General features: G+C 39.5%; 2 protein-coding genes and 1 long non-coding RNA gene across 7 annotated transcripts in view; 1 reads left to right on the top strand and 2 right to left on the bottom strand.

Annotated features, from left to right (window-relative positions):
• Positions 1–294: 294 nt before the first annotated feature.
• Positions 295–11444, bottom strand: ralba (RAS like proto-oncogene Ba). Its single transcript, XM_035522871.2, has 5 exons — positions 11298–11444; positions 2611–2765; positions 2229–2437; positions 1917–2094; positions 295–1779 (listed from the first exon to the last, which is right to left on the bottom strand). Exons 2-5 carry the CDS (start codon positions 2722–2724, stop codon positions 1663–1665), a joined length of 618 nt encoding a protein of 205 aa, XP_035378764.1. The 5' UTR covers positions 2725–2765; positions 11298–11444; the 3' UTR covers positions 295–1662.
• A 1484-nt stretch (positions 11445–12928) lies between these two features.
• Positions 12929–20118, top strand: klhdc3l (kelch domain containing 3-like). 5 transcript variants are annotated; one of them, XM_027032937.3, is made up of 9 exons: positions 12929–13144; positions 14117–14195; positions 15570–15764; positions 15888–15970; positions 16098–16176; positions 16382–16428; positions 16602–16722; positions 17342–17522; positions 18863–20118. In XM_027032937.3, exons 3-9 carry the CDS (start codon positions 15602–15604, stop codon positions 19404–19406), a joined length of 1218 nt encoding a protein of 405 aa, XP_026888738.3. In that variant the 5' UTR covers positions 12929–13144; positions 14117–14195; positions 15570–15601; the 3' UTR covers positions 19407–20118. The 5 variants fall into 5 exon arrangements, with proteins under 5 accessions (XP_026888738.3, XP_026888730.3, XP_026888744.3 ...); XM_027032929.3 differs by lacking the exon at positions 14117–14195; XM_027032943.3 differs by lacking the exons at positions 12929–13144; positions 14117–14195 and having other exon boundaries at positions 15627–15760; positions 15865–15970.
• Positions 17463–20211, bottom strand: part of LOC113592192 (uncharacterized) — a 55917-nt gene continuing 53168 nt past the window's right edge. The window contains exon 4 of the long non-coding RNA XR_014125397.1: positions 17463–17584. This is a non-coding gene — a long non-coding RNA (uncharacterized LOC113592192). The remainder of the gene's footprint in view (positions 17585–20211) is intronic.

Consider the following 20211-nt stretch of genomic DNA (forward strand, 5'->3'; position numbering starts at 1 on the left):
GGGTATGAAAAACTGCTGGTGAACTAGCGAAAATTCACTAAGCGGTCAACATTGGAAAGAGAAGCGGAACTTTCCTCTGCTATACATTAGACAGTAACTTTCTGCATGACATAGGTTCATTACAGGTAGCCCACGTCTGATTTTCCAGTCTTATTTTTATTGGTAGGGATAGGAAAATGAATCATTGCGACCATAGCCTTCCTTTTTGACGTGACCCTGTGGGTGAGGTTTAAGCACTTTGGGTAACAGTGTTTTATAAAACTACAGCAGATTAGTAAAGGACATGAACAGAAATACAACAAAAGAGTGTTTTATTATTAGGCAACACACTCTGAAGATTGCTCTTCATCAGCAAGTGGAAAACAAGTCAGAAAACTTGCAGTGTAGACCTGAAATCACAGGCCATGTTTAGGGAATGGACCCCTGGGTCAGCAGCCCAGAACACCAATTAAAGCAAGCTTTACTATTTCATTATATTCAACATTCAGTCAGCCAGTCACTCCATTCCTTATATTAGGTTGGCACACACATAATGATAGCACATTTGTCTCACTGGGTGATGTCCAAAACGCAGCACATTAAAAAAACAAAAAAAACAAAAAAAAAACAAAAACAGTAAAACCCAAAGGCATCGTGGCAGTTATTTCACAGTTGTAGAACGTGGGGTGCCTCTGTGTTCTCTGTGAAGCATTATTCCAACCACTTGAAGGCAGTGTGGTCCCTGTTATGTTAACACATGGGTTTATGGACAGAAGTTTCAGAGGTTAAGCAACAATTGGGTGTGATTCCAGTTCATAGAAAAATAAAACCATATCTTCCACTACTCCATTCTACTCTACTTCAGTCTATTCTTGGGAGAAATTACAACTGCTTTTGGATCCAACACCACTAGATGGTCTTGTATAAACCACCACAAATTATCTCAAGTGGCTATAAGCTGTGAATTGGAATCAGGCCTTAGAGAAGCACAGCATCTTGGTCACACGTGCTTTTAGCATGACGTACAGGTTGAAGATACATTCAACATTTTTGACTGTTGGGATTTAAAAGGTCACTGGATCATTAATGTTTGAGTTTCAAGTTGGTAGGAATTATATTCAATATACTTTTAGAAAATGTACATGTGGAATATCAGGGCAGGGAATGTAAACTTTTGGGGAATGCAGTAAAATCTGTGAGTGTTTTTATTTAATCTGACAAAGAAGATGAATTGTATCAAGTATTTCTGAAGATAATGAAAGAAAAAAAAATCATAAATCACAGCTATAATTTGAAGGATGCAAGATGAACACAAAAGCTGAGATCCAAAAGGTAACCTGAGGCTTAGCCCAAACTGTGAAATGAAGATAAATTACAAAGGAAAGAAAAAGAAAAATTAGTGTAGGGAGCAGGCAGGTCACCTCCATTTGATCAGAGTCCAAAAATGCTACAATCATTTTGTCACAAGGTAGCCACTTTGGCAGTGGTCCTCAAGCATTAAAAATATGTTTATTATATCGATTTGATAGTTTGCATGTGGAACTTAATGAAGGGCCTTAGCAATGATGTCCTGCCAGTATAAAAACAGCTATTTATGGTGCGGTTATTAAAGAAAATTGTGTAAATCGGAGTGATCCTCAAAGTAGCAAGTGGATTTGGTGTAGAGAAAAGTCCATTTGTAGTTCAAAGTAAACAGCATCTTTCCTTAAAGCTCTTCTTGTTCTTCTTATTCTTTCCATTTTTGTCTTTATTTTCAGACTTCTTTTTGGCTTGCACAGCTCTCATGAGGTCAAAAAATACCTGGGGGGGAGGGGGGGGGGGGAAAGAGGAAACTTTATTCACATTTCTTGGGTTATTACACATTTCTTGTTAGACTCTGACAAAGCACCAAGTCTAGTAATTCTTGTGTTTGTGGTTATACAGGCATCGAAACAAACCTTATCTACATTGGCACGAGTCTTGGCTGACGTCTCAACATACTGCACATGCCAGTCCTCTGCTTTTGCCGTGCCATCCTCCACAGACACCTGCCTGCGCTCCTCCAGGTCTGACTTATTCCCTACCAGGAGCAAGGGAATTGTGTCCTCCTCTGCCTTGACGCGCAGAATCTGCTCTCTGCAGACACACAAACATGCACCACATCAGCAGGTCATGTATATGCACAAGTACAAATGTGCAAAAGTTAACAGCAACTGAATGTGAGCTGTGACCTACTCCCCGTGTCCTCATCCCACGTCACCTACACAGACCTGAACTCCGCTGTGGCCGTGAAGGACTCCTGTTCGGTGATGGAGAACACCAGCAAGAAGCCCTCTCCGCTACGGAAGTAATTGTCCCGGATGGCCGCGTAGTCCTCTTGCCCAGCCGTGTCTAAAATGTCGATCTGTACCTCATCACCATCCAACACCACCTTCTTTCGGTAGCTGTCTGCCTTTGTGGGTTCATAGTCTTCAACGAACTGAACAACAACGTGCACGCGTGTCATCAGATAAGAACACTGATGTTTATCTCATCTTAGAACTTGTACGTTCCATCCACAAATCCCACGGATCATTTCCAAAGCAACCACACACGCACGCACACACACACACACACACACACACACAGAGTGATACAAGCATGCCTGCTCACCTCATCATACATGAACTGGAGGGTGAGCGCAGACTTGCCTACTCCCCCACTGCCCACCATGATGACCTTGTGCAGTGCCAAGGAACTCTGGTTTTTACCCTTATTGGCTGCCATTTCCAGCGACACTACACTGCACCCAAACGAGCCGACGCCACCTGCCAAGAGACAGACACTTCGGTGAAAAGACCAGGTGAATGAAAATAAAGCCTGAATGAATTCACGACTCGACCACGATTGTTTTAGCCTGTTGACAATGTTTATGTTTTAAATCTGAAAGCACTTACTAAAAGTAAAAGAACACCTTAATATTATAAGTATAAAGCCAGCTTATGTGACCTGACAAAGGAGACAGACAAGATCTTGTTTCTGAGTGGCCAGTGTACTACTACATGCAACCCAAATTCCATATTATTTGTATAAGTTCCATATTATTGGCAATTGGTAAGATCATACATGTTCTAGAATGTGGTTCATATAGACCTCCTTCTGTGCTACATCAGGTTTGCCTTGTGAGTCTGGCACCTTGTTAACCACTCCTCCATGCCAGGCCTGGCCTCCCATTACAGTCAGTCACAGAAAGGAGACACTATTACCACTGACAGTCCCAGAGTTAGTGTCAGGTTTCAAGGATGTGGAACCTCGGAACGTCTGTTCTTTACCCAGGAAAAGAGAGCCTGACCCGAAGTTTCCGACCATTGTTCTCGGTAATCTTAACAAGCCGCTACCTCAGAATCTGCTGGCTATGACATTTGTGTTGTCCGTTCACACTTGCACACAGCCATGCATACTGGTGCACAGTCAGTAAAATCAGTTCAAATAGACTGATACCATTTTAGATAGAACGGTGAGCCGGCTCTAATATTTCCACTGGTACAAAAATTATTACAAAACTCTATCAGTTAGTGTCTAGTATACGAAGCTCCTTAACATCTGTACTTATCTGTATTTCCTAATGACCCAGCAGGAAGGACATAAGGACATAAGACACAGGGAAATGAAAAGCGCATTGCCTCTTTAATAGACCAACAATGGGTCAGCACAGGAGAGGAGTCCATCAGAGTGCAAAGGTACAAAGGGCCTGATGTTCCAGTGGCTGTGACCTAGATATGGAGTGCTCCATCCACCTCCCTGTGGCTATGGGCTGCTGAAATATAAAATGTTCTCCACTCAACCCCAACTACCAGCTACAGGAATCCATTAGGACTCCCTGCGTGCTGGAGACTCTGTGTAACACAGGCCATGTTCCTTCTCACACACTCGGGCTTGAGGTTGAGCAGGGCCGTGGGAGATGGGCCAGCTCAGCCACTGCATTTCAAAGAACTTGAAAGCTCCTCATCGGACAGTCTCTGCTAGAGGGAGCCTGTAGAGGTGGGCAACGTAAACCCCTGCACTTCCTGACATTTAACCCGGCATTCCTCATGTCACTAGCAACCCGTGTCTTCTTAGCCTCTCATTTGTTAATTCATTCATTAAATAAAAACAAATAAATAATGAAAACAACAAAAATAGTTGTAAATTGTACTACTGCCTATGTTATATAAACAAAATCAAACAATTATTGTTTGTATAGCGATTTTTTGTATTGTGCCAGTGCCAGGTCACTGACGACCATAGGTATGTATGAATGATTAGCCAATATGGGAACTATTTGAACTGAGGTCCACTGTTCAGGTTTCCTCCTGCAGCACAGAGTGTGTGTGGATGATCTGCACGTTGACCTCCTCAACCTCACACCCTCCACTCTCAGAGGCCCAGAGATAGTAGTGACACTGGGAATGATCACATCACACGTCCAGAATTCAGGCATGTAGAGAGAAGGCATACAGTTCACAGTCCAAAGAGAAACTCTATGCCAGAATGCCACAGCCACATTCCAGGGCTATACAAAATGGCATGAAAAAAATGAAGGAAATAAATATGGATCACCCCCTATATATCTGTATAATTTAATTTTACTGAATAAATGTAACACATAAACCTCATGCTCCATTGCAGTGCCTTGCTGGTTTTGAATACTAGTGTGCTGGGGTCCAGAACCAATTAAATTTCATTCTAAATTAGCTCCAAAGGTTTGTCTACCTACAATTGGTATCAGCCAACTGCTGAAATCAACTCTACGTTAAGGGTTATTGCATCGTCAGTGAACTAGCACCTGTACTTCAAGACCCACCTAAACATAAAAGCATGTCACTAATGGAAAACAAACCATAATGGCTTCAAATCCACCAGCTGCTACAAACTATGTGTATATTCTGATCTTCCAGAGGTCATGTTCTGTGTGATTATCATACACAAATCATCTGTCCAAGCAGAAAATTCAACTGAGGCAACTGAAAGAGAGCAGCACAGTACGGTTCTGTTTACTGCACACTGCCAGACACTGATGCATGCAGTGGCTGGAAATCCGGTTAGGAGGCTGGGGTCCATGTTGGGGGGATTGAGTCTAAGCTCTCATTCTACGTGTTGGAGCCACAGGAATGGGAGTGCCACCCTCCTAGTCCTGCTTTCACTGCAGTGATGGCACTGGCTGAGAAGAGTATAAGGGTATGAGGAGAATGTACCAGAACAGATGGGCTTAGAGTAGTGGCTCACAATGCATTTTGGTTTGGTTTCCTGCTCTGCTTACTACTCCACAAATAAAAAAGGTAAATTGTGCCATAAATCGGGTACTCATAAATAGGCTTGGCACCTTTGTTAAAATCACAGTTTGTGTGATTGGTTCCTCTTGGTCTTCCTAGGCTACAGCTGCATGGCACAGACAAAATAGTACAGTTATGCATGTTTGTTGAATCATGTCAAAGCACTCATCTGGACATCTTTAAGTGGTCAGTAGACTCAGCATACCTAAAAAAAAGGACATTTCATGAGTGCTCATTTACATAAAGCAGTCTTCTGTGACATCACTAATAGTGCAGAGGCCAGTATTACAGTAATCATTAATAAAGTGGTACACTGTGGAGCTCTCCTTCAAGCTCCGCAGTGAAGCTGAGGAAAATATCTGAGGAAACCAGATGGGTCTTACTTCACTCAGCTGGCTTGTGTGAAACTTCCTGCCCAATATGATGGGAAAAGCAGGAGCATGACTGGGCCAAGGCCCATCAGCAACAACATCCCATATGACGAGGGTTGAATTTCCTCTGGCTGAAACCATGTCCTCTGCCCCCATGAGCCCCAGGGAACACAGATCTCACATCAACTGGAGCGCTTGTCTTCCACTGCGGTGAGATTTAAGACAAGTGTGGTTCAGCTGAATATGGAAGACAGATTACTTACAAAGTGACAGGCCCCATTCCAGCCAGCCAAGATCCGCTACAGCCCTCGCATTCAATACTGTCTGCATCATCCTGTGTTCCACTACCACTACAAGAATTCCTATTTTAATTCCACCTGAGTGACCTTCAAATCAAGATAAAATCACTAGCCACTGAAAAAATGCTGATGTGTGACACGGGTGTCAGGAATGACCCTGCATATTACACAAGGTACACAGACAAATGATCTTATGTTATAACATGTACGTTAAGTGTTAACAATTAACAATCTTCAGTCTCTACAGGAAGAAACAACGGCTCAGTATGTGTGCTGATGTGCGGCTCAGAGGCCATCGCTGTAGAATATTAAACATGTCGTGCTGGAGTCCTTACGGAAAGATATAAGAACTGTGGCACAGAGTTAGGGTCCTTTTACCAAGTTTTACAAACAGCAGCTAATGCTGTACAATATAACATTGGCTAATCATTATTGGCAATATTGACCACGTGCTTTTTGGAAAAACAGGCAAAATGCAACCACCATTGTGTGAGAAAGGCAGGCTAGAAGTTCTTTTTTGTGAACATTTTCTAACAAGTAAAATAAACCTGCTTGTGCAGTTCTTTCAACAAAATCCAAAGGAAATGAATCTCAACCAATAAAATGGATGTAACAACAATCTATACAACTTTGAGGTGTAAAGAGATCAACACAGATTGTGTACATTTCACAGGCTGCAGTTTACACAACCTGCTATGACATCAATAGGATGGGTCTTCTTACTGAGGAAATCCCAGTTATGATCGCAGCATATCAACTCTGCTGCATGCTCCCAAGCAGTGACGACCCCAGCAACTTTTAATCATGAGGTGAAGTCCTGGTAAATGCCAGCGACACTGCTCTGGTATCCCCGAATTGGGAAGAGTGCCAGAGAGTCAACAGTGAACAATATGGTGAACACACCGCAAGTGGAACCTATAGTTCTAAGAGTGCCCTGAAACCGATGCACGGCATTAAGAGCCAACATGGCATGTATACGTCTAGGGACCAAGGGCTGGAGGAAACCAGTGAAAGGAAAACATGCATGCAGTCAGGTAAAGAAGCCATAAGAAGGCAAGCGGAAAAGTAAGATTAACTGAAGATTTAAACATGATCCACTTTCATACATTACATTCATAACCTACTTAACATGAATCAGATGTCTCTTTATATAGCTCCAAAATTTTAAATCACACACACAAGCATACAGACTCTACTAGACTCCTTCAGCTGCACTACTTTGAGAAGGTGTAGAAGAATGATTTAATGACATATTTCAGCAAAGTGCTTAAACAGCAAGTCACTGGATGGGTGATTTATCAGTTACTTTAAAAGCCCATAAACTCACTAGAACTAAGAGTGGGTCATGTGAATGCACTTGGCAGACGTATAGTTTATGTTTTTGTGGCATTCTACACTCCATGGTTTACAACACAAGATCAAAAATCTTTTTTTTGAAAAATGTTCCATATGGCTTTGCAGAGAGGGACAGAATGGGTGAAAAATCGAGCCCTACAGATATGCAAATACTTCCAGGAGTCAACACCTTTCATGAAATCAGAAAAACCAGGAAGAGAATGCATGCATGCTAGGACATGTAAAAAGAACCACCTCTACAGACGAAGTTCAACACCTTTTTACCATGTTCTACTTCCCTGTCAGTCAGCAGACCAGAAGGCAGGGTTGAAGAAAACCAGATCTGGAGGAGCACTTACAATAATATTTGCTCAAATATATTTATTTCCTCAGAAAGTACCCAGATCCACACACACACACACACACACACCCACCACAGAACAGATCATTTTGTAGAGTACAACAACTGTAGAGTAGGCAATACTGAAAGGTTTCCTTGTTAGAACTGAAAGCAATGATAGCTGTTTGTAATGTTAATGGATAAAGAGACCACTGCCATCACAATACTTATCATTAATGGAATGTTTACATTTCCTCTAATGTTTATTCTAACAACACTGGTAAATGTAAATTTGCTCCAGCTCATTGACCATTAGGGGCAGTGGTGGTTAGTGGTGGTCAGCGGTTAGGGTGCTTGACTTGTGTTGGGGGGTTGCTGGTACGAGCCCTGGCGTGGCCGGGTCGCTGCTGTTGGGCCCTTAGCCCTCAGTTGCTCCTGTCTATGTTTGGGTTGCCTGGCAGTATCATGGCAATCAACAGTGATGTTCTGTAGCTCTGTTCTACTGTGTGTGTTATTAACCATTTTGCATCGTAAGATATGGACATTTGAGTTAGGGGACCCACCAGACTTCGCTCTACTGATTAGAGCCATATTGCCATATAGGCAGCACTAAAAACCTTTCCACTAATGCTGTGGTGCACCAACCAAATAACATCCAGTCAGTCAGCAGTGATTGGATTCTGACCAGTGGTGAATGGGTAGAGTCGCTGGCATGCCAATAGATCAGCTACGTTTTGCAAGTGCACACTTATAAAAGGTTCTGATAGTTGTACCAAATAACATTGCAAGTAAGTACAGTTTCTCCAACTTATCCCACTCAATTTCTGGAAATCCCAGCAATCTCCTGGTAAGAACAATGACAATAGGAACACAACAGCAATCAGGCTGTGCACCACAACAGACTTGGAGGCAAAACTACTACTGCTTACTGAATATAACAATCTCCCAAAGCAAATAATTTGTTGCATGCGGACATAAAACATATTCTAGACAATCTCCACAACGGTGCAGGGAGCCAAACTACATGGGCCAATATACAACTTGATACAGGGTCCCCTGGTGCTCAATTTAAGATTCAGATAAAAAAACCTCATGTTCCTAAAGGAATTTAGAAGAGGGCCTTTTATATATATACACACACACACATACATACATACATATATATATATATATATATATACATACATACATACACATATATACATATATTATATACACACATACACACACACATACACATATATATATATATACATATATTATATACACACATACACACACACACATACACATATATACATATATACATATATTATATACACACATACACACACACATACACATATATACATATATACATATATTATATACACACATACACACACACATACACATATATACATATATTATATACACACATACACACACACATACACATATATACATATATTATATACACACATACACACACACATACACATATATATATATATATATACACATACACACACACATATATACATATATACATACACACACACACACACCAACAAGAAAAAAAGTACTCCTCAGTCATGAAATTTCTCAAATTCTCATTTTTTTGATATTCAAACCATTAAAACCTCCAACAACTTATACAACTGCAGACACACAGCCAACACAAGCTGGTGTGCTTGTTTTTGAGATAAACCCACCTATCAAGTAAAAGGCCACCCGAAAGGTAAACAAAGAGAGGCCACACCAAACTAATGAGAAACTAAATGGTATGCAACATTACAAGTCTCAAACCACATGTAGAGTCCTGAGAAGGAACTGCAGGAGAGGCATTTAAAGCAGGGACATGAGTGTTCGGCACAACACCTAAAACTACAAAGCTATAAATGCCTACCATATAATAGAAGAAATGCCTACCACAAAAGAGAAGAAAAGCTTTACAGGTTTGTTGCCAAACAACAAGAATTAAAAAAACAAAACAAAAAAACTTATCACACTTAAGTTGATGTGGAAGTGGGACAACTTTAAGTAGGATGATATGGAAAAAAAATACCCCACAGAAGTAACATGTGGTGCACTACAAAGTCCGGCACTAACAAGAGCATTTGCTGTGCAGACAAACACTGTTCTAAAGAAATTTTATAGGCCTAATCTCATTACGAAGGCATCAATGTCAATGATCCAAATAACAGCAGAGTAAAGGAGCTCATTGACCACACAGCATTTGAGACCAATTACTGTATATTACCCCCTCTCTCCATCTGATTATTTAAATAACAGACATTGTATGATCACTACATAAGGGCACACTACTATAGAGCTGTATCTAATACACTACCACTATATACACTATTTTATGCCAATGCTGGCCCCACTATTGTGACAATCCCTCTCTGGGGAACAACCAAGGTATAATTTCCAATCTTTATCGCTTTAAGCAGCCCTGGTAAGAGGCCTCTAGAACAACACATAGGAAAATTCTGCCCCTCACACTCTAACCAGTGATAAGGGCACAGTTGGAATGGACCACAGTATGTTACTCTGTCAGTGGTATTCAAATCTGGACCTCAATCCAAATATAGTCTTGGATTTTGTAATCCCCAGTAGTTGATTAAATGATTAATGTAACTGACATCTAGGTAAAGGGAAGTTGGAAAATCTGTAGGACCTGAACCGTGAGGACTGTGATTTGAATACCTATGTAGATGGAAACGAGGTCTATAACACAGACAACAAAGAATAAGAGAGAGTCAACCCGATGTGACAAGTTGCTATAGGAATCTAAAAAAGGATATCGTGAATGGAAGTAAAATAAAACAAATGACACGTTTACAAAGTATCGGCCAGGTTCCCAGATATGCGACGTGATCCTTTCATGGGTCATGCAATGAAGAGGTTATAGTAACTGGTGACAAAACATACTGTTACTTAAGGCGTATAGGGGCCAACCTGTCTTAACATTTCAAGGTTATGTGGGATAAAAGGACAAATCATACAAACAGTAATTATCTTAACAATGTGGTAGATGGTATTAAAAATAACGGTGTACGAGTAAAGTAATAGGTAAAAACATTCAGATAGACGTTAGGGTAGATTTAGGTGTGGCCTGTTTGTGGGTTTTTTGGTTATGTGGACACTCGATTTTTTTCCCCCATTCAAACTATATTGCAACAGTCCAAAATATCAACTTTCGGCATCTGGTTAACTGTGAGTTAATTCTGTTTGATTACAGCAGCAAGACTATAATAATCAAATACCTCCTTAGACCCTCATCGGAAAGGTAATTTAATCAGAAAACGTCCTGGTGGAAAAAAAAAGCGATCATCTCTTTGAATTCAAAGCGAGTTGTAACATGGTCAGTAGCGATAACCGGTAAGGTTAGAAGTACATCCCTCAGCAAACCCTCTCCCACATCCACGGTCAAACACGCCTTCTCTGCTCACAGCTCTCCGTGCCTCGATAATGGTTATTCTGACCCAAATCCTAAATAACTGCAATGTGTTGGAAGGGCCGCGAAGTCATCTGTAACATTTCTCACAGTAAGGAAAATAGCTGTTAGCTAGCATAGCTAACCAAACGCTAAGCGTTTCTTCCGTTTCAACAGATGGCATACGGTATCTGCTACTCCTGTCAGTCTTTCAGTGGCCTACAAATAAGCAGAAGGAATCGAAATCCTTAATTGCAATACAACGTTTAGGCAGAAGCTTACCACCACGTTACTTTGCCGTGTCCGTTGTCTTGGTGCTATCTTTGAAAAGGCATTAATCTATGCTGCGAAACAGAACTTGTCAACCTCACAAGCAGCAGCCGCCGACCCCACCCTCCAGGCGCGTGCAAAGGAACCAGAACAGGATGTGATGTCATAATACCGATTTTAGTATTTAATCAGTAGCTGGGTGGGCGCACACACACGCTTTGTCGTGCTAAGATTTAGGTTCAGCTGGTTGTAATGGGATGCGAGCTGAGTACCAAAGGCGATCGCGGCCGTGCTGATATTTCAGTTTAACAATCGCCTTCTCGTGTGATATTGCTTTTATTCAACAGTTCTACAAGCGCCATCTTCACGACCAGAGATTTTTTTTTTTTTTTTTTTGGCGCAACACAACACAACACAAATAGTTCCGCCACTGGACTGGACTTGTCAAAAAGCACAAACATTTTCTCGCACTAGCTTTCTGTTTTACCGCAGGTCAGCTACGTTGTATTATGTGCATGTACATGTGTGTTAGCATTTATTGTGCAAGTAGTGAAATAAGTTGAGAATAGGGATGGGACGCTTGATACTTCCGTTTCGAGGTTTCCGAGTTTCACACGGCTCCGAAGTGTCACACCCATGTAACACTTTCTGTGGCGTTTCTTCCGTTTCAGTAGATGCCATACGGTATCTGCTACTCCTGTATTTGATCTTCAGCGTCTGAATCAACCCTTATCCCGTCTATGTAATCCGCGAACTTCGCGAACGCGGAGTTTGAGTCATTGCCTTACAGAATAATACTATCAAGATGTGACGATAACAAAAGCGGCCACTAGGCGTCACCGTGGAGACGGGTGCCGAATTGCTTCAAAACCTCTAAGCAATTTTCGACACAATTGTTTTGAAACCACTCAACAATTTTCGACAGTGTTTCCCAAAGCAGTGTTTTCCCATCACCCATTTACAGCCGCTTTAGTGGCATGTGTTTGTCTTGGAAACTGCCATTTTGAGACAGGCGTCGGGCATGCGCAGAAAACGCAGCCAGTAGATAATCGGGCTAAATCGTTTACATAGTTTAAACATCTTGAGTTGTTTATATGTAGCATTTTTAATCGGTCTGAGATTTGAAATTGTACTCGGAATAGGATCCATGTAAAGCTAATTCCTGGCGCAAACGTTTATGTATGATTACATTTGTATAAAAACATCCCACATATTAAAAGGTAAACAACTCTTAACCAGCCCTGAAGAGGTGCTTTGTCAGAGAACGTTTACGTGTGAATTTGTTTATGGATTCGTCCAATCACAGGTGTGTACGCTTATAATATAAAATAATAACCGAATGTAACAAAAGTTTATTGTTATAGTTATAAGATAGATCATTCCGTCCAGACAGCATAAGCCTTCAGTGGGATCTGGCGTGATATAATAGTGCCCCCTGCTGTACAATATAGCACATCTGAAGACTACTCTGATGCCAGTGCCTGATTTAGCTGATAGTCGTTGGAGTATTAATACGAATGAAGTAAATCTACAACCGTAAGATGTTCTCTGCCTGATAAATACCCTAGCTTTATAACTGACCTGTTGACTTATACAGAAGCGTCTGTGCTACAGCCTACCTTGCAAATAAACCTGCATTTCACATGTGGATGTGATCCTGCAAATCTTAAAACTATCTATATCCATTCATTCACTCATCCATTCATTAATAATATGTTTTCATTAAATTAGAGCGTTAACTATCTTGCACGTTGCAGACCCAAAATTATTGGGTGAAAAAAAATACAAAACAAAAATTCCAGGAGATTGGCCACGCCCATCCTGTGTTACTGAGGGAACGGCGGGGGGACGTTTCAACTGTAAGTAATTCGGGCCTATTCTTAATAAATAAACAAAATGAACATTTAAATTAAAGATAGCTGGTTTAGTAACAGTAAGTGAGAAGCGACCACAGGTTTTAATTCACAAAAGAATCTTAGGATTTATAAAATAATTCATTTCGCTTCTTTCCTGTCACATGATTTGCCATATCAAATAGTTTTAAACGCCTAGCTTTGTCTTAACGTTAGCATGTTACAAAACGATATACTGATAAACTTGTGGATTATATCACGCTAATGGTCAAGACTGTTCGGTCGATCAATAAGCTGCTTCATGGCCAGCTAAGATAACGGTTTAAACTAAAACGGTTTAAATTAGGTGGGGGCCCTTCTAAAGCGGAACTGTGGAGTAGGAATAATGCTGTTGTTTGAGTAGCTAACTAAATATTAATAAACTACTTGAAAATGACACATTTGTCGCACCTAAATACGTCTGAGTAACCAGATCCTCCAGCTTTAAGTTGGCTAACTAGTTTACTTTCTCAGGTCAACAGGAAGTCTAAAAATTGTTGACCAAAAACAATCTGTTATGCCACGAGTAAGTGTAGACCGAGTGTTGTTATTATACAGTAATGGTCTCTTAGAATAAAGACCACACTTTGATTTAATGCTTAATTATTCAAATAGTGATGTGGCTCTTCACACGTTAATAGTGTTCGTGTGTGCTCGCGCGCAATATGTGCTATATTATCTTATTCTGATGTTGACTGGAACTGCGAACTTCTGGGCAAATCCATTAGACATCTTAGCAATAAATGTAAAAATCTAGAATATTATTAAGAGCATATAGCAGAGACGTTTATCACAATTAGATTCTATAAGTAAGTAAATAAAGATGTTAATAAAATGCAATAATACTGTTACATATCATTTTTATGTTAATTATATTGTGCGTAGCAGTCCCAGAAGCAATTTTGTAAAATAAGTAAACAACTTCACTTGTTCCTGTAGCTCACCTGATAGGACAAGTGGAGCAAGCTGGTAGCAGTTCCTGGAATGATTCCCAGATAATACACATACTGATAAATATGTAAGTTGCTTTGAATAAGAGTATGTGCCAAATTCTGAAAATGTAAATGTAGTTATCTGTGTAGGAAGTCCATTACATATTCATCATATGTGTCACAAAGCCCTGTAGCCCTAACCAATATGCAAAGCATTCTGGGACTACACTCCACCCCCCAGTATCCCCAGGGGAGTCAATTGGACCTCCACAACCAGCAATCACCCAGTCAGACACTGTTTAAAACCATCTTCCCTGGAGTATTGATTGGGTCTTCATTTATACTCCTTTTAAAGAGTGTATTTCTTCTCTGTCTTTGTGACGTATTGCACTGTTTTCCAGAGCACACAATATTCCTTTGTGTGTTTTGCCTTTTGTGTACCTTGTGTTCTTTTTTGTCCCTTGACTCTGCTATTTGTATTCTCCATATTTGTATATGTTTACTAACTGCATTGTTTTTTCTTACTTTCACCTGAACTGGCTTTTATTCTGCTCCTGATGTTCCCTTAATTTGGTAGTCCCACTGTTCTGGTTTTGACTAGGACCTGTTGTCTGATTACATTTTGTATTATCCTTTTGTCATTAAACACTCATTCACTTTAATCCAAAAGCATCTATTTGATTCTGCCTTGTTACATATATAAGTAATGGGTAAATTAATTTTCAATAGAATTCATTATAGCTACAACCAGATATATTTAGTTATGACAGAGAAGGGTGTTTCTCTGTTGGATTGTAGTGCTCAGGTGAGAATTTCTTAGAGCCCTACATTCATAGTTCACAGCATTTGTATATACAGTTATAAGGGCCAATTGAATATTATTGTCATGTTGGGGTAAAATAAAGACTTAAAATTGATTTTTTCATTTGTAATCAAAAACCCACCCTAACTCTCATTTAAACAGGGTAAAGGCTTTGAAAAATATTTGTTTACCTTAAATTGTTTCAGACCCCATATAAGATGCACCTGTGGTGCAGAGTTTCAGTTTTAGACTGTTTATACCTGTGGCAGAGAATTCACATAACAGATCAGAAGATGACTTTGGTTGAGGTATCTGAACTCCTAACTCAGGCTGTTGTAGAAAGGATGTTGTCAAGATGGGAAATAACATCTGAGTAAAACATTTCCTAAAAATATATATATTAAAAAAAAAAAAGCTCTGACATTTGGGCCTGTAGTTTTGGTTTGTTGAACCATTTAGGATTACAATTTTCTGTGTGTGCATATCACTTGCCAATGAACAAAATTATATTATCTGAAGTGAAAATTCCTCACAGCTGCCACAGCCTCTTGTGCCTGCAGTCTGTAATTAGCTTCCTGTGCTGTTTACACTTTCTCTTTGAAACTCCCATCTAACTTACTCCAGGTTTGATTGCTAAAACAAATGTTTTTACTTTCAGGAGTGCACTTATGACACACCCAGTGGCCTAGTATGAGCCAGAGAAGCAGCTCTTGTCTGTGGACATCAGTTCCTCAGGTTTCTCCCGCACCATGTGACCGCTACAAGCATGCTTCTTGTGTCTGCAGAGGAAATGTCTACCTGTTGGGAGGTAGAGAGAGGCACTCATTAAAGGATTTCTGGAAATATAATGTCAGTAAGTTATCAGTATTTCTTTTTGTGTGAACATTAAGATGCATCTAAGTGCATGCAATTCTATTCCTCGCTGTGTGCTGAAGTGCATGAATTTTCTACAGGAAGTGGTGTTTTGTAATTTTAGTGTGTAACGTGTGGATTGAGCTGGACTGTAATGATGACAAGGCACCTGAAGAGCTTGAGGAACACAGCATGGTGGCACGTCAGGTGACTTAAACCAAACATTAATCCAGTAAGAATAGTGTCTTACAGTGCAAATATGTGAACTGCTGCATAAAGTATATGGTAAATTAACATAGTCCTCATATCATATTATGGTTTTATTCTTTCTAAGGGTGTTCTCTGTGTTTTTGGAGGCCTAAGAGGTACAGCATATTCTAAATCAAAAATACCACTCTGGCTATTTGATACAGGTAATTATCCAGACTTTTAAATATTTGCGTTGTAAGAAACCATTTAAAACACATTATACATTTATTTCACAAATCTGTGTGCTAAGTTTATTTTTAGCATTGTATTCTACTGCAATATTTTTTGAAAGATGTGGAAGAAGAACATTATTATTTTATTGTCACTATGACATAATTTACCCTGGCTTCCACTTTCTGTTTTCTACAGCTATGGAGCAATGGTTGCATTCACAAGTGAAAAACTCTTCTTCTCAGGTACATAGCAATTATGAACACAATCCCCTACTGTAGACTATTACAGTTCATGCATTAAGGATTTTATATTTTGTATTGATGTACAATCTTCGGTGATTATTAATGTAGTTCTGAAGATTCTGCATCTACTCTGAACCCATTATTGTTGTTGTTGTTTGGTTTTTTTTTGCTAGAATGATGCGCCAAGCAACAGAAAGGGACACAGTACTGTTGTTTTTGGATCCTCCATGTATGTTTATGGTGGATACAATGACATGCAAAGGACCTTACAGGAATTCTGGGCATATGACTTTGGTGAGTAATATTTTGTTCACAGGATAAATCATAGGAAGACAGTCTCACTGTTTATATAATGAATAACCACTCTCATAAAATGGTTAGTATATTAACTTCCAGAAAGGACAAAATGTTGCAGGGCATTATTTGATGATCTGCTCAAAGACTTTATCAGGCAAGTTGTTCTTTATCAGGAATGGTCTATCACTGTGATATATGTGAAGATTGTCTGTCCAGAGTTAAAAAGACAAATTCTATATTTAATATGCTAACATCAATATATAAAGGCAATAGATACCAGAGAAACAAATGCTGTGCACTTTTTGGACCTACCGTTCTGAATGAAGATCAGATTTAGTAGTCAGTTGAATTACACTTTCAACACTTGGATCATCACCAGACTCAAACATAGCTAAATGAGTATATGTAAGGTCTAATGTTGGAATAGATTATCCAGTTCTCAACAAACTGCATATTTCATATACGTCAGTGTCTACAGGTTAAAAGGCCCAACAACTATGCAGTTTCTCTACACTTACTATCTATTCTTGTGGCTAGAGATTTATTTGCATGTCATACACATGCACGATCTTTAGAAATGTGTGCATGTGTGTGTTTGTGTGTGTGTGTGTGTTAGACTCTGGGGTGTGGTCATTGTTGAGCAAAGGACAAGTAGGTCCTGGACCTAGGCATAGTCACTCTGTCATGGTCCACCAGGATTCCATGTACCTGTATGGTGGCCTGCAAGGCCTAAAAGAGCAGAGAGACCTGTGGAGATGGAACTTTCTCAGCCAAACCTGGAGCTCCATGAGAGTCTTGTGAGTGATTCCTGTGATCTGCACACATTCAGTGTTGACCATAGCAGAGGTAGTGCTCAGCACTGCAATAGGAAAGATAAAGATCAAAGTAAAAATAGCAGGTATAAAAATGTCCTGTGAGTCATATGTATTATTTACATGTCAGTAATAGGGCAATGCAAAATATTGTTTGGTAATTGATATAATATTGGTATCTACAATACTGATGCTACAAGATGCAACTTAACTGTTTAACCTATCAAACGTTTCTTCATATGTGCTGTTAGCATTTTGAGCAATCTAGGATATTGCAAATCAGGACTCTGTGTGTTTAAATGAATGACATAATCCAACAAGCATTTTTACTTTGGTAAAAATAATGCCCATAATCATATCACATCTTGGGGTCACCATTGTGGGTGGTTTTTTTTTTGTTTTGTTTTTTTTTGTATGTTTGTTTTTGTTTTGTTTTGGTTTTTTATATATGTGGCAAAACATATCACAATTGTTGCAATAAAATTGCAATAATTGTTTTTCTTTTACTTGTGCAGTCCTAATCAGAAGTATGCACAGAGTCCTCCAATGGCTGGGGCAAAACAATGGAAACAAGAAAAATTCCTTAAAATCACCACAATGGATACAGTGATTCAACATTTGACATACTTGAGGGAACACAGGACATTTAGAGTAAAGGTGCAGCTAGACACAATGGTACTGAGTAAAAGGCACTGGTAGAGATCAGAGGCCTATGGTACTAATCTGATATGAAATATTTGCATTGGTAATATTGCAGGTGTTTTTTCACTTATCTGAAAGGGCACTTGCCCACCTTCATTGCCAGGGATATACTCGTGAATTCAATATTGTGTAGTCAGTGAAACACTTTTAAAGAATTAAAAATACTTTGAAATGCAAAAGAAAAACAGTGATCCTTTGCAATGGGTATGAGAATCTGGACACCATAACTCAGTATAAAATAAGAATAACCCAAAATGCAGCTATATTAGCACTGATAGCTAGCACATTGCCTTTTCTTAGCCTGGATCATTTGCCATTGAATTAACCTTCTCTATCAGTATTTCTGTTTAAAATGAATTTTGATATTAGTTTCTTATCAGGAATACACACGGTTAGGAGATTAAACTTTATAAAACACATAGTTCCCATTGTATTATTTCAAGGTAACCAAGTAGACAAAGAAATATATCTTGCACCTAGCCTTTTTAAATGGTTGATAAGTATTAACCAGTGAGGTCCCTACACAGCAGTTACTACAGGAATCCACCTGTAACAGGGGCTGAATTAGTCATTTATTGCACTATTATAAATTTTGGTTTTCTGTGTCACTGTTTACTGTTTAGCTCAGGGCCCTCTAAACTGATGGGCCACTCTGCCGTGTTGTACAAGGACAGCATGCTGCTCTTTGGTGGAGGTGTGACCCAGAGTGCCCCCAGCAACTGCCTGTGGGGGTTCAGTCTTACCACACTGAACTGGGAGAAGCTGCTCTCACTGCCGGGATCCACCGCTCCCTGTCGGATTCACCACTGCAGTGTGGGTCTCGGCCCAAACTTTAAACCTGGACCACACACTGACATCATCAATAAGGAAATCTCCACATCCAACAGTTTGATCAAGCTCAGACCATTTAAGAACAAGTGTGTCCCATCCACGCTATCCACAGGGCAGCCTAGGGAGGATATTGAGCTCCAGACGACACAAACTTGGAAGAAAAATGGGCTGAGGGGCAATAGCCTGGGCTTTGAAGGGTCTGAGACACAGGGCAACTCCCTCACCGCAGTGACCCAGCAAGATGTCAGAAAGAAAGGCAACAGTGAGAACTCAGCAGAGGAAACAGGACGGCCTGGTAAAGCCCATGCCAAACCTACTGCTCATATTAGGCGGTAAACCTCTCAAAGAGCATGCTTCCATTTCAGTGTGGAAAATGACATGGGCAGACAACTGACTTGGAGAAGCTGATCCCTTCTTTAGCTGAAACGAAATTATCTGATTATAAGTATATACAATACCCCTGCACAAACATTACTCAAAGAGCTTGTTTCCATTGTGTTCCTCATAAATACATATGATACTTTCTCTGAAACAATAGAATAGCTTTTTGGTGATACAATATAAGGACATACAGGCATATTTTATATAGTGTTTAAGCAAGATGTTGTACACTGGTGGCATTGTAATATATTTCAAAAAAAATAAAGGTTATTGCATTATTTGGCAATTATTTTTATGTTCAAATTTTGTTCAGTGTATTATTTATTATAAATTATTAAGCCTATAATTGTCAGTATTTATTTGTATTAGGATTTTTATACCATATTGAATAACTTTGTGAAAATAATATTAGTTCTAGATTTTATTTTCTGGAAAGTTTTAAATAAATTTTGTAACTTTTCTGGGGAGAATTTACTTTCTATATATTCTTCTAAAAAGGTTATATAGGCTAAACTTAATATTCAGTAATTGCTGATGTTGTTCATGTTTTCAGAACACATATAATAGCTTGGTAACAGATACAGTGCTCATATTGGTGCAAGCAACATACATTTTTCAGTACTTCTACTTTGAACTTTGTTTAATAAAAACATAATTCCAATTCCAAGTAGTTTGAAATATTCATGTTTATCCACATTTTTCCACTTAACCTACTCAACGGATTTGAATAATAGTTTATAAACAACGTAAAAGAGTCAAT

The sequence above is a fragment of the Electrophorus electricus genome, chromosome 9, assembly GCF_041902795.1.
Source record: "Electrophorus electricus isolate QZ-2024a chromosome 9, ASM4190279v1, whole genome shotgun sequence".
Classification (NCBI taxonomy): Eukaryota; Metazoa; Chordata; class Actinopteri; order Gymnotiformes; family Gymnotidae; genus Electrophorus; species Electrophorus electricus.